This window comes from Suncus etruscus, chromosome 3 (assembly GCF_024139225.1).
Source record: "Suncus etruscus isolate mSunEtr1 chromosome 3, mSunEtr1.pri.cur, whole genome shotgun sequence".
NCBI lineage: Eukaryota > Metazoa > Chordata > Mammalia > Eulipotyphla > Soricidae > Suncus > Suncus etruscus.
This window is the reverse complement of record NC_064850.1, coordinates 121,466,188-121,486,394: the sequence shown is the minus strand read 5'-3', so window position 1 is coordinate 121,486,394 and position 20,207 is coordinate 121,466,188. Positions and strand designations below refer to the sequence as shown.

General features: G+C 40.4%; 1 protein-coding gene across 1 annotated transcript in view; it reads right to left on the bottom strand.

Moving 5' to 3' along the window:
* Positions 1–19,181, bottom strand: part of SLC7A11 (solute carrier family 7 member 11) — a 74,267-nt gene extending 55,086 nt beyond the window's left edge. Inside the window, exons 1-4 of the mRNA XM_049770076.1 lie at positions 18,655–19,181; positions 14,949–15,075; positions 10,387–10,502; positions 595–720 (exon numbers count right to left, since the gene is read on the bottom strand). Coding sequence (XP_049626033.1) covers positions 595–720; positions 10,387–10,502; positions 14,949–15,075; positions 18,655–18,934 — 649 coding nt within the window. The 5' untranslated portion in view covers positions 18,935–19,181. The remainder of the gene's footprint in view (positions 1–594; positions 721–10,386; positions 10,503–14,948; positions 15,076–18,654) is intronic.
* Between the last annotated feature and the right edge of the window lie 1,026 nt (positions 19,182–20,207).

Sequence of the window (20,207 nt, the reverse complement as noted above, 5' to 3'; positions counted from 1 at the left end):
CCTCTTCAATAACAATATTGCAAACCACAGTGTCATAAAGGAATATAAAGGAGAAAGATAGTGAGAGAAAGAGAGAGGGAGGAAGGAAAAATGTCTTCAATAGAGGCAGGGAGAGGAAAGGGAAGAGGGAAACTGGGGACATTGGTGGCAGGAAATGTGTACTGGTGAAGGGTGTTGTACACTCTGTGACTGAAACTTAATCATAAACAACTATGTAACTTAAAAATATATACACTATGAATAACCTTGTAAACCAGTGTTTAAATAATTTGTTAAATAAAAAATACATATGAGAATATATATTTCTATTGGGGCCCACAGTAGGGGGTCTTTGTGATCTCACAATCCTTACAGGGATGTAGGGTTTACTCTTGCATCCTGGAGGCTTGACCCCTTTCAATCTCTCGCTGCCTTTCTGCTATCAATAACCCCACCCTCCTTCAGTACAGCAGTATTTTAAGTCACTGAAATGCCAGTCCAGAGTAAAATTTCCAGAAGCAGAGATTAATTAAGGGATTCTGCTAGTACCAGCGAAAGTTAAAGGAGACAGGAGCAGAGAGGTATTTGAAAAAGCATTTACTTTTCAGCCCATACCTTTAATTAGCTGCATAACTCCAGGGACTATAATTATCAGAATTGCTGTGAGCTTGCAAAAGGTTAGAACAATCTGGATCCGGGCACTCCAGCTGACACTCATGCTATTTAGGACCATCACAACAGCTGCAAAGCAAACAGATGTGGTTACAAAAGGCGAATCCTCCTGGGGACCAGACCTCTTAGGTGCTCAGGCCTCGATGTGCACCCAGAATCCCACAGTGTTGGCTTTGCCAGAGAGAGTTTTTACAATGTGATTTAGCAGTGCCGAAGCCCTGATGAATTTGATCTGCGTTTCCACCACCCTAAGGTGATGTTTCTTATGCCCATGAAGTTTGAGGAATGCAGCTCCTTGGCCACTGGAACAGCAGAAGCCTCAATTTCTTCTCTGTATATGTCAGCGAGAGCATGATACAGGTGGTAATACCCTAACATGTGTGTCAAATACAGTCTAGGGCTTAGAACACAGCCCAGGCGTCAGGACACAGGCTAAGGCCTGGCATCCACCTAAGCCAAGTTCACTCTCCTGCTCCACTTGGTCCTCCAAGGATGGCTGGGTAGAGCCCTGGAGACCCCAGCATTGGTAAAGAACCCAGGTATCATGGTACCACAAAATCCAAGCAGCACTGCATTGTTAGATCCTGGCACTGAACTGATGGACTACTTGGTTAAGAATCATGGACAACATAGGCACCACTGAAGAAGCTTCCCCCAACCCACAATCAAGTCTAGCAATATTCCCAGCATGTAATTCCATTCCTGACCAGGACTCAGGCTTGCTAAGGAAGTAACACACACACCCCCAACACACAGGCTTGCATGCATGCATTCATGCACAGATGCCATTAAAAAGTTCTCCTGAGCCTGCAAGTTTGCAGGTTTGCAAAATACTCACTGAGGCTGATGTTGAGACACTGAGAAGATTGAGAACTTGCTTTCTTCTCAGCACAAGCCCTAATACACATCAGCTCTTCCTCTCCACCTTCCACCTAGACCTCAAAGGGGGGGATGCATTCCTAGCCCAGACATATCTGTTTCTAAGCTCTGGTCTGAAGGAAAATGTTAGCATGTTGATTGAGTGGTGGGGCCACAGAAATGGTGTTGAGATCGGGCAGTTTCCAGTCTGGAACCAAGGGCTCTCTCATGATGCTCAGGGATTATTTCTGTAGTCAGGAATAACTCCTGGTGGGCTTAGAAGATAATATGGGACACCAGGGATTGAACTGGGGTCCACTATATTCAAGGCAAGTTCTATATTCAAGAATCTGCTGTTCTAGCTCCTATATTCAACTATCTATATTCAAGAACCTGCTGTTCTATCATTCCAGCTCCCCAAAGGTCTTTTCTTAAAGATGCTTCTACAGTTCCAGAGCATCTATTTTTTTATTCTCTCCCTCAATGCAGACGATGAGTAACAGAAGAAAGAGCAGAAATTATGCAGCACAGTACTAATTTGTAAGTACCTGAACATCCAGCCCATGTCTAGCACAAGATGATAATATAGCTTTGTTGAATGAATGGCTAATCTAGATCCTAAGTTGATAAAAATAAAAACACACCTTTATTTAGTCACAGAGGCTCAAAATGAATGGGGAGAGCCTTGCCTGCCTGTATGGTGCTGAGCTGACCAAAGCTACTCTACACCAAGGATTTTCTCCCAGTGGTCTTTCCATGGCTGATGGCTAAAATGCCCCCAACTGCTACTTCACACATGATATTTGTTATTATTTAAAAATAAAGTTTATTTTAAAAAGGAATATTCATACAAAAGAAATAGTCAACATATAGAAAGATAATCTCTCAGGGCATGAATAAGAACACTAAATTCTCAGAATTGGAGCTACAAAAGGGAGTTTTCCTGATGTAACTCCTATGAGTTAGTCTAGTTCCTGTTTCCTAGTTTCACTATTATTTCAGACTTTCAGTATCAGGGCACCAGAGAAAACACAAGAAGTAAAGAATTTATCTTGTATGCAGCCAACCTTGGTTGTATAGTCTGCTCCCTCAGAAGTGACTCCTGAGTACAGAGCCAAGACTGATCACTGTGCACCACCAGGTAGGGTCCCCACCTTCCCCCTCCCCCAAAAAAAACTAAAAAGAAGAACTGAACAAACTGCACAAATATTAACACATAAATGTAATTGCAAAAATATTAATTTAGCCTAGACCCTGTAAATTAAAGGGTAATTTGGGCATATTTTTAATAGCTTACTATGCAGCCATTCGACATCATGAAACTGTTATATCCACTTCATACAAATGTGCTCATGATCTGTTACTGATCAATATAGCGAGTTAGAAAGAGAGAGAAACAAAGAAAAATTATTCTGGTAGTATATTCACTAAAACATTAACACCAGTTTCCTTTTTCAGAAGCCAAAAATCTGAAGGACTCCATTTTCCTTACATATTTGCTGCATTCTTTGAATAATTTTGATAATGAGCATGCATGCAGCTATCTTCAGTTTTGAAGAAATTCAAAGATACAAACATAAAGAACCAGGAACTCCAGCACATTCAGTGTGGGGCAGTGATGGCTGTCGGAGGTCCCAGGTGCCATCTCAGAATGGCCCAGGCTGAGTCCACACTGGGCGAAACAGCGGGAAATATCTGATCTGTGTTTGATGCTGAAAACATGAAGGGCCTGATTCCCTGCTAATGGCCAAGTGCATTCAGTTCTCATAAGAAGGATAAAAGGTAAAAAATTATGTCTCCCTCAAATCAAGCACTTAGAGAGGGAAAAAATGCAACTTTCCTTAGTCCAAGGACTTTTTTCTATGCAAATAACTCTGTGATAAATGGGTCATCGTTTGAAAGGGTTTGGGTTTTTTTTTTTTAACTTAGGGAACATTAGCTTAAGAGGAAAAAAATTGCTTTCCTGCTCCCACCAACAACAAAAGAGCAGTGTTTTCTTTCCAATAGAACCCCCAAACCCAAAACACTATCCTGAAAGAACTCCATAGTAAAAAAGAGTTGCATCAAAAGGAAGGTAGGAGAAGGGGAAAGGACAAAAAGAAAAATGAAGAAGGAAGGAAGGAAGGAAGGAAGGAAGGAAGGAAGGAAGGAAGGAAGGAAGGAAGGAAGGAAGGAAGGAAGGAAGGAAGGAAGGAAGGAAGGAAGGAAGGAAGGAAGGGAGGGAGGGAGGGAGGGAGGGAGGGAGGGAGGGAGGGAGCAAAGGAGTGAGGGAGGGAGGGAGGGAGGAAGGAAGAGGGGAGGGAGGAAGGAGGGGCGGGAGGGAGGAGGGGAGGGTGGAAGGAGGGGAGGGAGGAAGGAGGGGAGGGAGGAAGGAAGATTCCATACATTTGAGAAGCAAAACAAGGGTTTTTAACTTGTACAAAGAGTATATGTACTTGATGACTATTAAAATAAGGTGGAAAAAGTATTGGGGATTTTCTTTCATTTGTCTTAGGTTTACTCAAAAAAATGAAAGACAAAAGTAAAAAATATTACAAATTGATCATCTCCTTGATTTTCTGTCAGTTGAAATAAAAATTCTCTTAGAGGTTTCTCAGAACCCTGCTTTCTCCGAGCATTCAGCCCTCACCCTAATTATCTGGGAAACCCAGTGCCAGCAGAGAGTTTCCTCCATGGTCCACAAGCTTGTACAGAGGTTTCAGAGATGGAGACTCCAGGGGCCACTGCAGCTGTAGGCACATATCTGTGCAGACACATGAGGCCGATCTGGGCTGTTTAGCCAACATATTAAGGAGGAATTTGGAATTCACCGTGTGCCTGAGCTTTCTGAGATTAGGAAATAAATAATATCTTCATAAGACACTACTGGCCAATATTGTGAAGCCAATCACTTGCTTTCACTAGCAGTTGGTTATTAAAACACACATGAAACCTTCCTTCTGTCAATTTGGGCTTCGCTGTTCCCTTATTTCCTTGGGAGGCTTGTGACTTCTATCTTACCAGAAAATTTTGATTTATGTATTTCTGATGCTGTTTCCCAAGAACTGAAAGACAGTGATGGAAGGTCTCTATATAAATAAATTCCAGAAATAAGCAGCTGGCAGCTGAGGGAGCAGGAGATGAAGGGTAAGTTCCAGACAGGCTGGGAAGCCAACTGTGATTTAAGGACTGGCTAGTATTTCTTCCTGCACTCCTGTAATTCGCATCTGTCTTTGCTTTTTTGCAGAGGGAAATTACTGAATCTCCCCATTATTGGTCTTTCTTCCTGCACTTTGTTGCTGACATCTAAGTGCTTCATGCTAACCTGAGAAAAAATGACTTTCAGAGGGTCCATTCAGGTGGGTTCAGGTGGGTCCATTCAGGTGGGTTGTTCTGCCACTCTTGCTATTAGCATTCAGTGTCCACATACACACATTTCTAAAGTGGGTGTATAGCAGCAAACCCCTTTATAAAACCAGACAGATCTTCCTTATCTAGGTTCTGACTGCGGAGCATAGAAATTGGTTGAATTAAATAAATGTGAATTACTAGGGTGCAGCAGAGCTTTTCCGCAGCTACCACTTCCCTATCTGACCCTCCTATCTTCAGAGATGTGTTTGCTCCCTTTGACCTCTTGTTTCAGCTGAGCAGCTGAGACCTGAGTACTGTTTAACTTCCTGTGTACACATAGGTAGTAAGTTTGAAGATAGTATTGAAGCCCAGATAAATGGACTCCAGGTCAAACTTTTGCCACTAACCCCCAGGATCAATGAGGAAGTAGCACAAAAGGCAGATGAATCACTGATATACCAGGTTTTCTTCCTCCTTATTGGGTTTTTTTTGTGGGGGGGGGGCACACCCAGCAACACTCAGTAGTTACTCTTAGCTCTGTACACAGAAATTGCTCTTAGAAGGCTCCAAAGACCACATAGGATGCCCAGGATCGAACCTGGGTCAGCCACATGCAAGACAAATGTCCTCCCCACTGTGCTATCACTTGGACCCCACATGGGACTTTTCTTTTAGCTAAAGTTTGTGTTTATCTGGACTGGAATTTCAGGACACCTAGATTCCTACTTTGTATTTAATCCTATGGGGAAATTCTTCATCTGCACACTTACCAGTTTTAACACTACAAACATCTATGTAATAATGAATTTGGGGAGGGGCTGATTTGCTTATGTGGAATAAAGGAAAAAGTGCAGTGAGATGCCTCAGTCATATTTAGACAAAGACATCTCACATTTCTTATATGAAATCCCAGCCAACAGTTAGTCTAAGAGTTTCTTTCAGGTCATTTAATGATGTCATAAAAATACAATTTGGAAATGAAAACACTGCAATGTATTTCTAAATGTATTTTCTCTGTCAAGTTGACAACTCTTTTCTCCCCCATGCAATCACACATGATATTTTGTTTATTTCCCTCCATGACTATTATTCCTGAGGTCTGAGAAGCCAGACTAGATTTGACTCACATCTGCCCACATGAACCAGTAAGGAAATAGGAACTTGGACTGTAGAAATGAGACTGCAATGACATCCCATGGACTGTTTTGTTTTAGTATTTAATTTGGGGGGCATGCCCAGCTGTGCTCAGGGCTTACTCTTGCGTTTGCAATCAGGGATCATACCTAGTGTGCATCAGAGATCATATATGGTGCCAAGAATCAAACCCAGGTTGACTATATGTAACGCCTGCTGCTGTTATAATTCTCCTGCCCAACACCTCACATTTTAAAGAAAGTGCTTTTATAGAAATAGTCAACACTCTGTCATTCTACTATCTACTTCCCTAGGCTCTAGTTTCAAGAGTCTGAAACAGCAGGCTAGTTATCATGTCATAATGAACACTGTTCATTGTTTATTGAAGCTCTGTGGGCAATGGAAAAGCATGTAACTTCATGGAAGGTCAAGAAGAGAAAGACAGTCAAGGTTGGACAAAAGGAAGGGAGCTTCCATTCAATGTCACACCTCCATGCTTGGCAAGAGGGCATGCACGGCTGGGCTTAGAAAACCATTCATCTTCATTTGAGGAACGGGATGATGAGTGCTTTTGTGATGGGAGAGGGTAAATTAGCAATTAATAACTCCCACCCCACCCACTACCACTGGTCCATCGATCAGTTGCTATTTTACAAAAATCCACGTCCCCTTTTTCCATTACTTGATTCTAGTAAGATCCTTCAGGTTTGTTCTGCACTTGAACTAGAGATTTCAACCTCCCACAAACTATTTTCTTCCCTCCGGGAATAGATGGAAGCAATCTATGCAATTAAACTCTATTTTCTACCTCTCACTAACCTTCCACCCCTCTCAAGCAAAAAACCACCTAGTCTTGCTTTGAAAGGAGATGGGAGAAAGAAATCTGCCCCTAGGTAAATTTCTCCATCTCTGTCCCCTGCTGTTCCATTAAAGTAAAAATTCTTTTCAAAGACAGTTTGACTTTCCCAATTAGGACACTGATTTATATTACCTACCACTGATTCATAAGAATGTTCAGATTTCTCTCTCAGGTTTCTGATGAGAGAAACTCAGTTTCCTCAAGACCTCAAACTTAGAAAAAGAACATCAAATTTGTAAATGCATATGATAGCTAATGGCAAAAATTAAAAATGTTAAAAAAATTTAAAACAAGAAAAGAAATGTCTATAGTCATCTAACATTTACTTAGACTTTTAGTTAACTATTCTCACCAATTTTGACTAGGAAGTTTTAGAAAAACACAAATATAAATATATAGATTTAGGAACACACACACATATATAATATAGTTAGTAGAAAAATGAAGAAGAAATTAATCTAAACTAATCATAAAAGTAATGCTATCATTATCTATCCTCATATGAGGTGCCAAGCAATAAATACTGGTGAATATTGTCTCACAAAGTGCACTAGGAATTGATTCTGGAGATAGCTTGTAATTGTCAGCTAACTAGGCCCTCAAAATGCGATACCCATCTTTCTCTTTTTAATTAAATAATTGTGAGGTGATTCTGCTATGGTAAGTGAGGAACTAAAAAATAATGGGTACAACAATGGCTGCTAACCTAACTCCTCAGAAAAACTACCGATTTAACACTTTTTATGAAACACGCTAAAGGTTTCTGAAATTAGACACAATTCCTCTTTCTATCATAATTCAAGGTAGATTATATTCTCACTATACAGAAAACTGGTGCTAAAGAGGGGTCTAATGCTTTTCCCCAAATGACGTAATTGAGAAGTTGCAACTTCATTGTATGTATCTAGCTTATGCTGTTCTCATCGCCATGTGAGATGGCTTTGCCATAAACTCTCACTGAAAGAAACCCAAGAAAATAGTTTCAGCTCAAACCCTTGCCTTGTTGCCTGAGGAACTGGAAGATCGAGAGACTTCTGAACAGAACAGGCAGAACTTTTACAGATTTTTCTGCGACACAAAACTCTCCTCCCTTTTTTTATATAAATCAGTAAATAAATAATCACCGAGAACAAATACCTTAATGAGAGGACCAAAAACAAACAGGAACAGGCCGCTGGTTTTATGGGACCTCAGAAGTTGTCTGTCCACAAACACTTGCCAAAACACTTGACATATAGTCTCCTTTAATACTGTCAGATACTCACAAAATACCCTGTGAGACTGAGCATGAGAACCTAAGGAGACTTGAGCTCACAAAGGCTGAACACTGTGACCCCCAACCTCCCTTGTGGAGAATGGCTTAAAGGAAAGAGCAATACAATGCCCTGTCAGCTGTCCAGAATATAAAAATAGATACTTTTAGTATCATATTTATCTTTTATTTTCCCCCGCAATTTCACAGGACATTCAAGCACAAGTCTTTGGTGGAGAAAGTAAAAGCCTAAGAAGAATATATTTCATTTCGGAACTGCACATACCTAGGCAAAGATATTTCCGTGTGTCATTTCAAACTCATCCTGCAGATTAAGCACTCAGCTCTCTGCTGTCCAACACACTGAGATGACATCGGTCCCCTTGCTCCATAGCTAATTATAAATACTTCATGGGGATGCAGTTCAGAGACTCCTAAATAGCTCTCTACACTAGACTTCTTCAGAGTTAGTCAAATGTAATCCTATTAAGTTGGTGAGCACTAGAACAAATGTATTATGTTCCACCAGGTCACTAAAGACCTAGACTCTTAATAAAGGGTCCTCTCTGGCTCCTCTCACTGATGGAATTCAATGTGTGTTCCTCTTTTAATTTTTATTTTTAAAGTACTCAGCACGGTGTCCTCTGGTAATAATAAACCACTTCCGAATTCACAAAACACTGAGAAACTCGAATTGAGAAATGCTACCAGGGAGTAGGTCTTGAAATGAGGTGATTATCCTGATGATAATCATGATAAAAACAGTTCAGGCTATTCTGTTGAAGGTGACAACAGCAAAGACCATGACATGTGAGAGCACAAGATGCACACCCAAGATGTCATCATCGCTCCAGGAGGACAGATGGGTCATAATTCAGGGCAATTTCAAATCCCCAGATTCCATAAGAGAATGTTCATCCTTCAACCTCTCATTGTATGCTTAATGCAGTTACAGTTTTAGCAGAATAAAAAGTGACTTATTGTCTTTGTTTATTTTTCTAGATTGGATTGGGGGAGGGGAGGTTGGGGCCACACCTGGCAGCCCTCCGGGCTTACTCCTGGCTCTGCACTCAGAAATCGTTCCTGGCAGGCTCCGGCCATCCAGAGTTGGCCACATGCAAGGCAAATGCACTACCACAGTGCTTTCGCTCCAGCTCCAATTTTTCTGGATTTTTAATGTGTTCATATATATTATTAAAGATGTCTAAAACCATGGCATCGATAGATGGTGCTTGCCTTGTACTCCTCCAACCCAGGTTCAATCTTCAGCATTCTATATAGTTCCAATATAAGGCTATTGGAGTGATACCTGAGCACAGAGCCAAGAGACCACTCAATGTGGTCAACAATAACAATAACAATAACATCAAAATTACAGTGCTGGGAGCTGGAGAGATAGTACAGCAGGTAGGATTTGATCCTTAAAATTCTATATGCCCCCACCCACTCACATACACACTGCACTGCTAGGATTGATATCTGAGTCAGAGTCCTGAGCACCTCTGGGGATGGTCCAAGACAAAATTTAAAAAGAAAAATAATTATATTAATGGGGCTACTCTCATTAATGATATTTAATTTTCTCTCAAAAACCAAATACATATTTAAATAGGATTTTTTCTTTTTATAAGTTCTATTTTAATGCAGTCACTGATTTACAATACTGTTCATGGGAGGGTATCATGCATGAAATAGTTAGTTGAGGGAGCACGCACAGCTGTGCTCAAAGCATAGTGCTGGCTCTGTATTTAGGGAATCACACTTGGGAGTACTCAGGAACCATAAGCAGTGTTGGGAACTGAACCAATGGTTGGCCACATGCAAGGCAAGTGCCTTAAATTTCGTGTTTTGTCTTTGGTCCCTCTTTTTAATTTAATTTTAATTTTTGGGGGGTTGGTTTTGGGGCCACACCCGGTGATGCTCAGGGGTTATTCCTGGCTATGCACTCAGAAATTGTTCCTGGCTTGGGGGACCATATGGGATGCTGGGGTATCAAACTGTGGTTCATCCTTGGCTAGCGCAGGCAAGGCAGATGCCTTACCACTTGTGCCACCATGGCCCCTCTTTTAAAAAAATGAGGCATCTAATCTTCTGATCCAATGCAAACTTGACAATGTATGTACCATCAGAGACCATTCCAGATCCTCAATGTTTTCTTGATTTCCTTACAAACTTGGCAAATAGCTATAAACTAAAAGAGCAGAGTATGGGAAAGATCACATCAGGCAAATAATCTAAAGAAACTATCTCCAAAGCTTTTATGCTTTTCCCCCTTTTTCATGTTCAGGCATGTAATACTCACTTATGCCTACTGCTGTGATGAGCTTGATAGCGAGTTCAGGAATGTCACAATGGACAAAAAATGGTTCCAGAATGTAGCGCCCAAATGCCAGAGATATCACAGCAGTGGCCGCAGGGCTGTGGAAGGAAATGGGATATTTAGGTTAACTAAGAGAAAAAGTAAATAATAAACATATTCTTCCTTGAATAATCTTCCAGGATATCTAGCCTAAGGTGCATATGATAATTAAAAACCATAATTTGAAGAACTCCATATTTGATTGTGTTGGCTTATATTCTAAATAATACCCAGAATCTTCAATGCCAGCCTTGAAACTTCACATATCTGGGAAGCAAAGATGGGGTCTATCGATTCTGTTTCTAACCTCCCACAGTATGCCTTTTTACCCTGATATTGCTGGACCTTCTGAGAGACATCTACTTTAGTCAGCAATGAAACTCATCCAGAGTGAGAAAGGGCTCACGTACAGCTTAATAAATCAAGGGATGGTCAGAAAGATGACTATAAAACTTACACTAAAAATCATTATTCATAAGTACACTTGCAAAAAGAAGCAGGTATATTTGATACTGTTTTATGCTTAATTTATTTAGACCAAAACTTAAAGAACCAAGTGATTTTTCTCACTTCATTGGCACATTCAGATGCAATGTTAAAACCTTATTGTACTCAAGTTTATATCATTGAAAAAAACATGCAAGAAATGTATTGAGTTTAGAAATGCAGGAAAACAGATTAACTAGCCTAATTCTTCAAATATTTCTATTTGGAGATTGTACAATCTTGTTAGTTTAAGGATCTGTATATCTACAAGTGCATACTCTTAAGTAACTGTAGAATCATATAGTTTCTGCTGTTAATTCCCCTCAATGACTTTACTTCCTCAGGAGAGCCACAAATCTATACTCCATTCCTAGAGAGTCAGGGAATAGACCACCACCTCTCTATGACCTAACCTTGACTGGCTAGAGCAGCACCATCAATTCCTATTCTTCTCTTCCTAGAGGACTCTCTCTCCTCCACCAAACAAGAGTTTGGTGGAAACTGGAGAAACAAGAGTTTCTCCAGGCCTCCATCCTATATAAATGTTTTGATGTGGAAATTAGTATCTAATCATCTCATTTTGGTGCTTTCAAAACATGCTCACACGTGCCCAGATCTTTCAATTCAAGACTCCAGCTGGTCTGTTTTCCCTCCTTCTTCCATTTGCTTCTTCCCAATAGAAAGATATGAATCATCTTTTCTTGGATCCTCAACAGCTCAGGGACAGTTGTTTTGAATACTTCCATCTTCCTTTGTCTAAGGAGGCTTAGCCCAGCTGCTGCATAAGAAAGTACCATGTACCATCCTCTCTGAATCCCAGTCCTCACAGTACTTACTGCCTAAGCAGAATTTTTATGTGCACCAGTAAGATTTCTTGATTGATAACTATTTCTCTCGCTTGACCCTGAGCTCTATGAGTTCAAGACGATGTCCATCTTAATCATGATTTTATCTCCAGTGTTCAGTCAAGTGTGTGTCATGGTATAGCAACCCAATAAATACTGAAGCTCTAGTGGAAGTGTAAATTCAATATAATGATCCCTGCTATGTAATGATGGGTGATATTTCTTTCCCTAAAATCTGTGTTCCAGATGACTTCTGGTAAGAGTGGTGTAATCTGAAGGGCGGTTTTAAAGGTATGAGTTTTAGTAGCAGAAGCAGTGACACTGGAAGAAATAAGTTAAAGTGTCTGGTATCTTGTCAGCCCTCAGAACAATCCAAGACTGTCTGAAAGATCAGTAGAGCAACATGAATGCAAAAAAAGGCATGAAATCACTATAAAAGTTTGCAAGATCATGATGTCTTTGGTCAATTCATGCACACATATGTACAAAGCATCTTTTTACAACTGAAGTAACACTTCATGGTCAGCTCATGAAGCTAGAAATTTTGGCTCGTTTTGAGGCTTTTATCAATTGCTTTTTAGTAGCAAATAATAAATGAATCCATGAATGAGCCTCACTCATATCAGCACTACTGCAAATGGGAAGATCATCTCATGTTAATGCCAAGTATCCATGCCTAGTACATAATTACAGCAGGGTTTGAATCTAGTTTGTTCATAAGCTCCATATCCATGTCTAGGCAAGCTCATACTCCACATATTTAGTACTCCTCTGAAAACTGAGCATAGGGTATATACCTTAGGCTCTTATAACTATTAAATTTTTGTCACTGAATCAAAAGGAATTTACTATTCATGATAATTGGGGCACTGAAAAAAGTTTAATACTTAAATAATATAGTGCTATAAAATCTGTGAGTCTTTTCCTTTTATATATTTTTGTTTTCAGAGTCACATCTTGCAATGCTCAAGGATCACTCCTGGCTCTTCACTCAGGAATCAATCCTGATGGTGTCTAGGGGACCATATGGGATACCAGGGATTAAACCTGCTTGCGCAGCAATTGCCTTATCCTCTGTATTATTGCTCCAAACCCTCCCTTTTTTTTTAAACTATTTTTGGGGAGAGGCACACCTGGCAGTGTTCAGTGCTTTTCCTGACTTTGTGCTCATAGATTGTTCCTGGCTAGCAAAGCTCAGGGACACATATGCAGTGCCAGAAATCAAATTGGGATTGCCTGTGTACAAGGTAAGCATTTTAATCCCTGTGTCATGTCTTCATCCCTAAATCCTGATTGTTATGTACTTGAAATTATTGTGGTTTAACAGGAAAAGAAAACAGAAACATCTAAAACAGTAAGTGTGAATATAAGATACCATGTGCAATGCCAGATGTGAAACAGAGACTGCACTGTTCAGCAGAATTGAGAGATGAAATAAATATCAAGGACTAAAGTGGATGGGTATTAACTATGGAAAAATGAAGCTTCAAATTGCTTTTTGAAAGTAAGATTCAGAACATCAGAAAAGAACAGAAGGCAGAACCCAGGCAAAATCCAGATTTCGAAAAAGGAACAAAACTCTTATTTCATTCTCCCGTTTTTTTTTTAAATAGCAAAGAAATGTTTAAAAAAGGAAAACAGACTTAACGAAGGAGTAAATATTACTCTCGGGCCCGGAGAGATAGCACAGCAGCGTTTGCCTTGCAAGCAGCCAATCCAGAACCAAAGGTGGTTGGTTCAAATCCCGGTGTCCCATATGGTCCCCCATGCCTGCCAGGAGCTATTTCTGAGTAGACAGCCAGGAGTAACCCCTGAGCACCGCCGGGTGTGACCCAAAAACCAAAAACCAAAAATAAAATAATAATAATAATAATAATAAATAAATATTACTCTCCTTGCTCTCAAATTCTTTGTAAAAGAAAAAGGCTCTTTGAACTATCAAAATCATGGTTAGTGTTAAGCTGATACTTAACAGCTCTGTCTTTTCCACTGAGCTGCCATTGAAACCATCAAGCTTAGGGGCACATTCAGCTGAATGTGTGTCTGCTCAGTTTACAGTGAAAGTGAGCTAGTTTCCCTGTTCATCTCAATCAACCTGCTCTTGAATCAGAATGTGCAAGTCACCCTTTATCAACAGGCTTTGGCCTTAAGGAAGTCGGATTTTCTAACCTCCTTCTATGACGTCATTGACAAGTGCCCACAGAATAGAAGGATAATTGCTACTCAGAGTGACTTAGCACTACTTGAATAGATTTTTGACTAAGAAAGGCAGGATGAGGAACATAGTCTCACAACAGCCACATCAACAATGATGTTCATAATCAGAGCTCACTGATTTCTTTAAGGGGAGGAAGTGAGTCATTTCTATTGAGCCAGTTTTCATCGTTTGCAAAGTACAAAACTTGGTGACACGTGAAGCCTAGAGGCACTGGAATTTCCAACTGCCAAAGCTGAGAGAAGTGGAGCAATTTTACTGTGTCATTAGAGAAGGAGGGGAACTCCAACTCTACTTCATTTTGTCATACGAAAAGGTCTCTTATCAAGATGAATTTGAAATGTTCCTATCTTTTTAGGTCAATATTTTTTCTGGAAATGTCCCAGAAAATTGTTGAAGAATAAAGGCAGATACTTGAAAAGTTGGGCAAGGAGGAAATGTTGCTGGGGTCAAACAGAATTGAGAATATTCAGAAAGGAGCTGGAGAGATAGTACAGAGGTAAAGGTGTTTGCTTCACGTGAGGCTGGCCCAGTTTGAACCTCTTCACTACCTGGTCCCCAGAGCATCACCAAGTACATACCTGAAGCACACACACACACACACACACACACACACACACACACACACACGCACGCACATATACACACACACAAGTACTGTCAGGGTAGCTTTTGTATGGGGTAATTCCATACAAATCCCATGTAAACTGAGCTATATTCTCAGCCCATAGCTGAGAATTTCATGTGTCCCCAAGCTTCCTAAGCACCACTTAAGATCCCACTTCCAATCATTAATAGATGTTCATTAAGCAACGGTATTTCATCAGGGACTTCATGTCCTATTTACTGCAAAGCCACGTCATGCATATTTCTAATAAATTAAAAATAATCATGTTGATTCAAAAAAGGGACAGGAATAAGTTTATTTTTTCTTCAAATCATTCTACATAAGCTCTTACCGTATAATGAGGAGTTCCACCCAGACTCTCACAAAAGCTGGTAATGGGCCAAAGACTTCCAAAATATATGTGTAATGACCACCGGATTTCTTTATACTGGTTCCCAATTCAGCATAAGACAAGGCTCCTATGAAATGTGTGTAATGAAAGGAGACAGAGTAAAAATATGACAGTCATCAGGCAGTAAAGTTGACAGATGTTTGTGTTATATGAAGCTGGCTGCATCGGGGGTAGAGATTACATTCTTATTTCAAGATGACTAAAGGTCATCTTGTTGCCAAGAGTCGCCAAACTTGTCCTGTAACTTCCTGGATTTGAGACCTAGTTCTTTTTTTTTTCCCCAAACAATTTGAACACTTTTGTTTATAATAATTTTACTTGAAATCGTTCAAGACAAATGTTTAAATGATATATTATTGACTATTTTGATTCTCAAAACCAGATCAAGGAAAATAGAGAAGACAGATACCAATAAAGATACCAATTCTAATCCATTTGTAAACCATAACTTCACACCAAGATAAAGAATTAACACAATCCTAGTTTATTTTATTAAGTATCCCTTTAAGAAATAATATTTATAGGATAGATCAAAAACAGTAATACTCATCTAATTCCTCTGAAAAGTCTTGATGCCTTTTGAAAAACTTCACTTAATTTTTAGGGTGTCTGGCTCTCAACAAAATAAAGTATGACTTGAACATTCTAATTTAGACAAGGTTTTCTTTGATGTTTTTTGCAGCATAATGCTTTTTGTAGTTGAGAGAACCACAAAAAGACATTGTTGCATCCATGTGTACTAGGTAAACTTAATTATAAAGCAAAGTTTTAACATGTAATAACTCAGGTTACATTGACTTGAGTAAAGTCTGTAACTTCCCTAAACTTTAGTTCTCTCTTCTGTAAAATAGAAAACTCAATTCTTAACTCAAAAGAAAGTCATAGATATCTAAATGTGACCACGACTTCTAGTAGCAGTGCTGGGTTCAGCTATTAAATACAGTGGTAATTATTAATATGAACAATTAAATACAGAGAGTAAAAAATATATTGCGAGATATTCTAGCATATGCCTGAGTGCTCACATGCAACACATTTTTTTCCAGAGCTACTTCAGTGTGGGAAATGATCATGGATTAGTAAAGCTATAAAGTCAAACTGTCCAGCATGAATATAATCCAGACATTCAGTGAAATTTTGGCTTCATGTATTTATCCTATTACAGAATCCAGAACCTTAGAAGATTATCACATTTTAAAATGATCAGACTAAAAACAGACTCAAGGGCCCATTTCCAGCTCACTCACACTTATTCAAAAGAGTCCACTGCTTCTGATGGGCTCTAAGAAAATCTATGACTTAATCATAAACACGAATGATGCTCAGGTCATGCCTGTAAGATGTGATATTTGGAGATCACTTTGTCCCCTCAGGACTTGTTATAACTAGTTGCTTTTTACTCTATTGAATACTCACCACCACGTTGTCAGGTTATATAGAAGAGCATCCAATATAAAATGTTATTGAAAAGTACCATAGGATTTATTGCCAGTAAATCAATACCCAGGACGGTTGTGTGCTTTGTTTTAAACTCCAGGGTGGTTGCTCTAGGTTTAAATTGAGTTCTGGAGGAACGGAAGTTTCATTTAAAGGTCTCCAGTTCTATATCTATTCTACTCCAATGAAAAAAGCCCAAAACCAGGATGTAAAAAAAAAAAAATCTATGTATCAATCTAGACTGTTAAAAAAATTGTAAACCAAATATATAGATTCTTTACTCTTTGTGCCAGAGTTCCAGAGTTTTAAAAGAAAGTAATTGTTTTTCCTCTGTCATGTTGCTGTTCTTCCTAATGGGAGGCCCTCCTGCCAAAAGTTCCTGGTATTTTCATGACAAATTCAGAGTAAATACTGAGAGGTAGATTTCTAAGAGCATTTGCTCCCTGTGATTGGAAATCAAAAAACAACAACTCAAACCAGAAGACAGGACAGTGGTCAGGATGCCTGATGCTCAATTCCTCACACCACATGTTTCTCCAGCATCTTGGGGAACTGCCCTGAAGGGCCCCTAGTGACAGACTGTGACCCAGGTAGCTCCCAACTAGTAGGACATGGGCACCCTTGGGTCTTACATTGAACAATTAGATAGCCAAGAATCTTAGGTAGGATTCTCAGGCTCCTGGGAGCCACCCACCCATCCACCAGATAAATATCAACTTATTCCTTTGACCTTTGCTGAGTTCTTTTTGATATGATAATGTAGAATTAAATTATCATATAACATGTCTATATCCCTTGAACTCATTTAATGATCATTGACTATGTCCAAGACTCAGATCTCCTTATAGTTGCCAGGAAGTTATTCAGAGCTCCAGACATTTGCTTTTCACTGAACAGATTAAATATTCAAAAGTCAAAGCTTTGGGTGTGCAGTCATAAATATCAACCATTCATTTTCTCCTTCTTCTTAGATGTGAAGATAGAGCATCACAAACTCTTTCTAAAACCACAACCATAACCCCTCTATAGATCTTTCTCCACTAATAGCTTTGAAAATATTCTATTTCCAATGCTTTCCTCAAAAGCATAGAAATGTTCCTACTCTAGAGGAATGCTCACTCCCAAACCCTACGATTCACAAAATCTGGTGAATAAACAGACCCATTCCTAACCATCTTTATACACACAGAATAAGTGCAGTGCATTTCAATAGCAGTGTCTTTTGAACTCAACCCTATTATTTAAAAAGATACATATCATAACCATTTACTCCAAGACATAAATAAAATTCTCCTCACAGTTCACCCTTTTTAATCTCCTTCCCAAGGAAGCCAGCTAGCTTTATAGTAATGTGACCTTTACTGAAGGAATTGGTTTCCTTCTTTCCTTTAAGAACCAAATCACTGAATGAGTCTGACTTTGAAAAGAAACACACAAGTTTAAAAAAATCCACAATCCACTTCATCTACCCATATTGTGCTGGACTCAGGGAACATGGGGACAAATGATCTATGTCCCTGGAAACCAGGTGAGCTGGCAATGAAGAAACAGCCTGAGACAGCCCTGCAGACCTCACCCAAAATCCCAGTGTTGTGGTCGCTTAGCACAACAGTTTAGAGGCATCGGTGAGACATAAGAGACTGAAAACATCTGAAATATGTTCAGGCCCTCCAATCTCACTCAGGAGTATCGTGGGTTATACATCTATGTCTTCAGATCAAAAACATTCAAAGGAAGAATCTTAGTAACTGGCCAGCACAAGTCCAGAAGCTCCAAAGGAAAAGTCTGCCACAGGCTGGTTTTCTCATCAGTTAGTGAAACTTGTGCTGTGTGAAGAAGATTCTACTATTCCTCAACTAGGAGCTGCAGAGACTCAGAGCACCCAGGTACCCTTCAGCTACCAGCTGAAGGTGCCTAGCAGCTTACCTAGCTGCCTCTGTCACACCTATCACATCCCACATGTGATTCACCAGGTCACCCACATTACCCCTATAGAGTCCCCATCCATCAGCACTGCAGCCACTGGAAAGAATTCAGCACCCCGACAGTGGATATTGGGTTTGCAAGGACCCACACCCACAAATCCTAGAAGAGTAGGAGCTGAGCTGTGAGGTGTTCACTCCTGACACCTCCCACCCTCACTTTCCAGGAACCAAGCCTCCTGGGTTTGCAAACACCCTCCTTTGTTCCCATCAGGGGCCACACTCACCGAAGAGGGACAAGAAGCCGCAGAGTGTCCATACAGTCAAGGACAGGCCCACGCTGCCCGTGTTCTGCAGCACCCCCTTGGGCGAGATGAAGATGCCCGCGCCAATGATGGTACCAATGATGATGGAGACCCCACGCAGCAGCGTGATCTTCTTCTTCAGTGCCACGGCTGGCACCCTTGGGGGCGCCTCTGGCGGGGGCCCAGGGCGCAAGGCAGGAGGGCCCCCATTCACACTGGCTGGCAAAAAGGCGCCCTGAGCCAGGCTGGGCTTCCTGACCATCTCCAGCAGGACCCAAAGTGCACTCAACTTTCAGACTACCAGTTGCTACCAGGGAGCAACTCAGATGGGGAAATGCTTAGCTGCTTACTAATCACTCCTGAGAAACACCTGTGTGGGCATGATGCATCCAGGTCCTCTCTCCTCCTCTTCCTCTTCCTCCTCCCCACCCCTCCTCTGCTGCTGCTGCCTGCCACTGCTGCTGCCTAACCCCTCATTACAGAGCAGGCAGATTCCTCGTGGGCTTGTATTTAAGCTCCTGCCTGTCACACCAACTTACTCCGGCTAACTGATGATGCAAATTCTCCAGGTTTGCATCAGCCGCAGGAGCCTTCCAGCATTACTCAGCTCTTTTTTTTTTTCTTTAAATAATAGTAGCTGCAAAGTTGCTCAACTGCCCAAGTTGTTCAGAGAACAAAGCCCACACTTAAAAGGGATCTGAATCAATCCACAAGTAGGAAATTCGGAACAGACTTTCCCAGAGCTTGAAAGCAAGTTAACTCCTAGCCAGGGGCCAAAAAAAAAAAAAAAAATGACGCGACAAGAACATGAAAAATGAAACAGGAAATGATCACCACCCTGTAAGTCCTTTCTTTTCTCTTTCATTCGCATCTGTGGCGCCCAGGACACACTGTTTTGATCACAGAACTTCCAGCGACCTGCACTGTGCCTAACTACAGTCAAATTTCAGGTTTCTCTTCCCTGTGCTTTTTGGGGGAGGCTGATAGGGGGCGTTTCTTAGCAATAAAGCCAACTCTAATATTGACGGAGCTGGGAAGGTTCACCAGGGTGCCGGTACCTTCTCACGAACAGGCACTTGTGAAGCTGACTCAGCAGTAAATGGTAAAAGTGACTCCTTCCTCCCATGACCACCGGCGTCTAAAAGCATCAGCACTGTGACAGATGACAAAACCGGGTGGCGAAAGAAAGGAAGGCATCATGTTAGGAATCTTTCCAGAATTAAATTAGCTCCTGGAAGGAAGTGAAAGTCCATCTTCTTCATTTGCATGCTATTCTAACCAACTGTTTCCCCAAAAGACGAGTTTTAACAGAAAACAATAAATGCAGTGACATTAAATAGGCGCATGGTGAACACTTTAAAAGGAATAGACTGCAAGATCTTACAAGGTGATCCTCTGTTTTGTTAGGATGTTTTCCTAACAAGCATGAATATCCTTAAATTGTTATTTTAAATGTAAAATGAATTACAAAAGGAAGCTAAGAATATAATGTTTACTTTGAAACCAGAAAAAAACTCAAAAGTTTGAAACTCAAA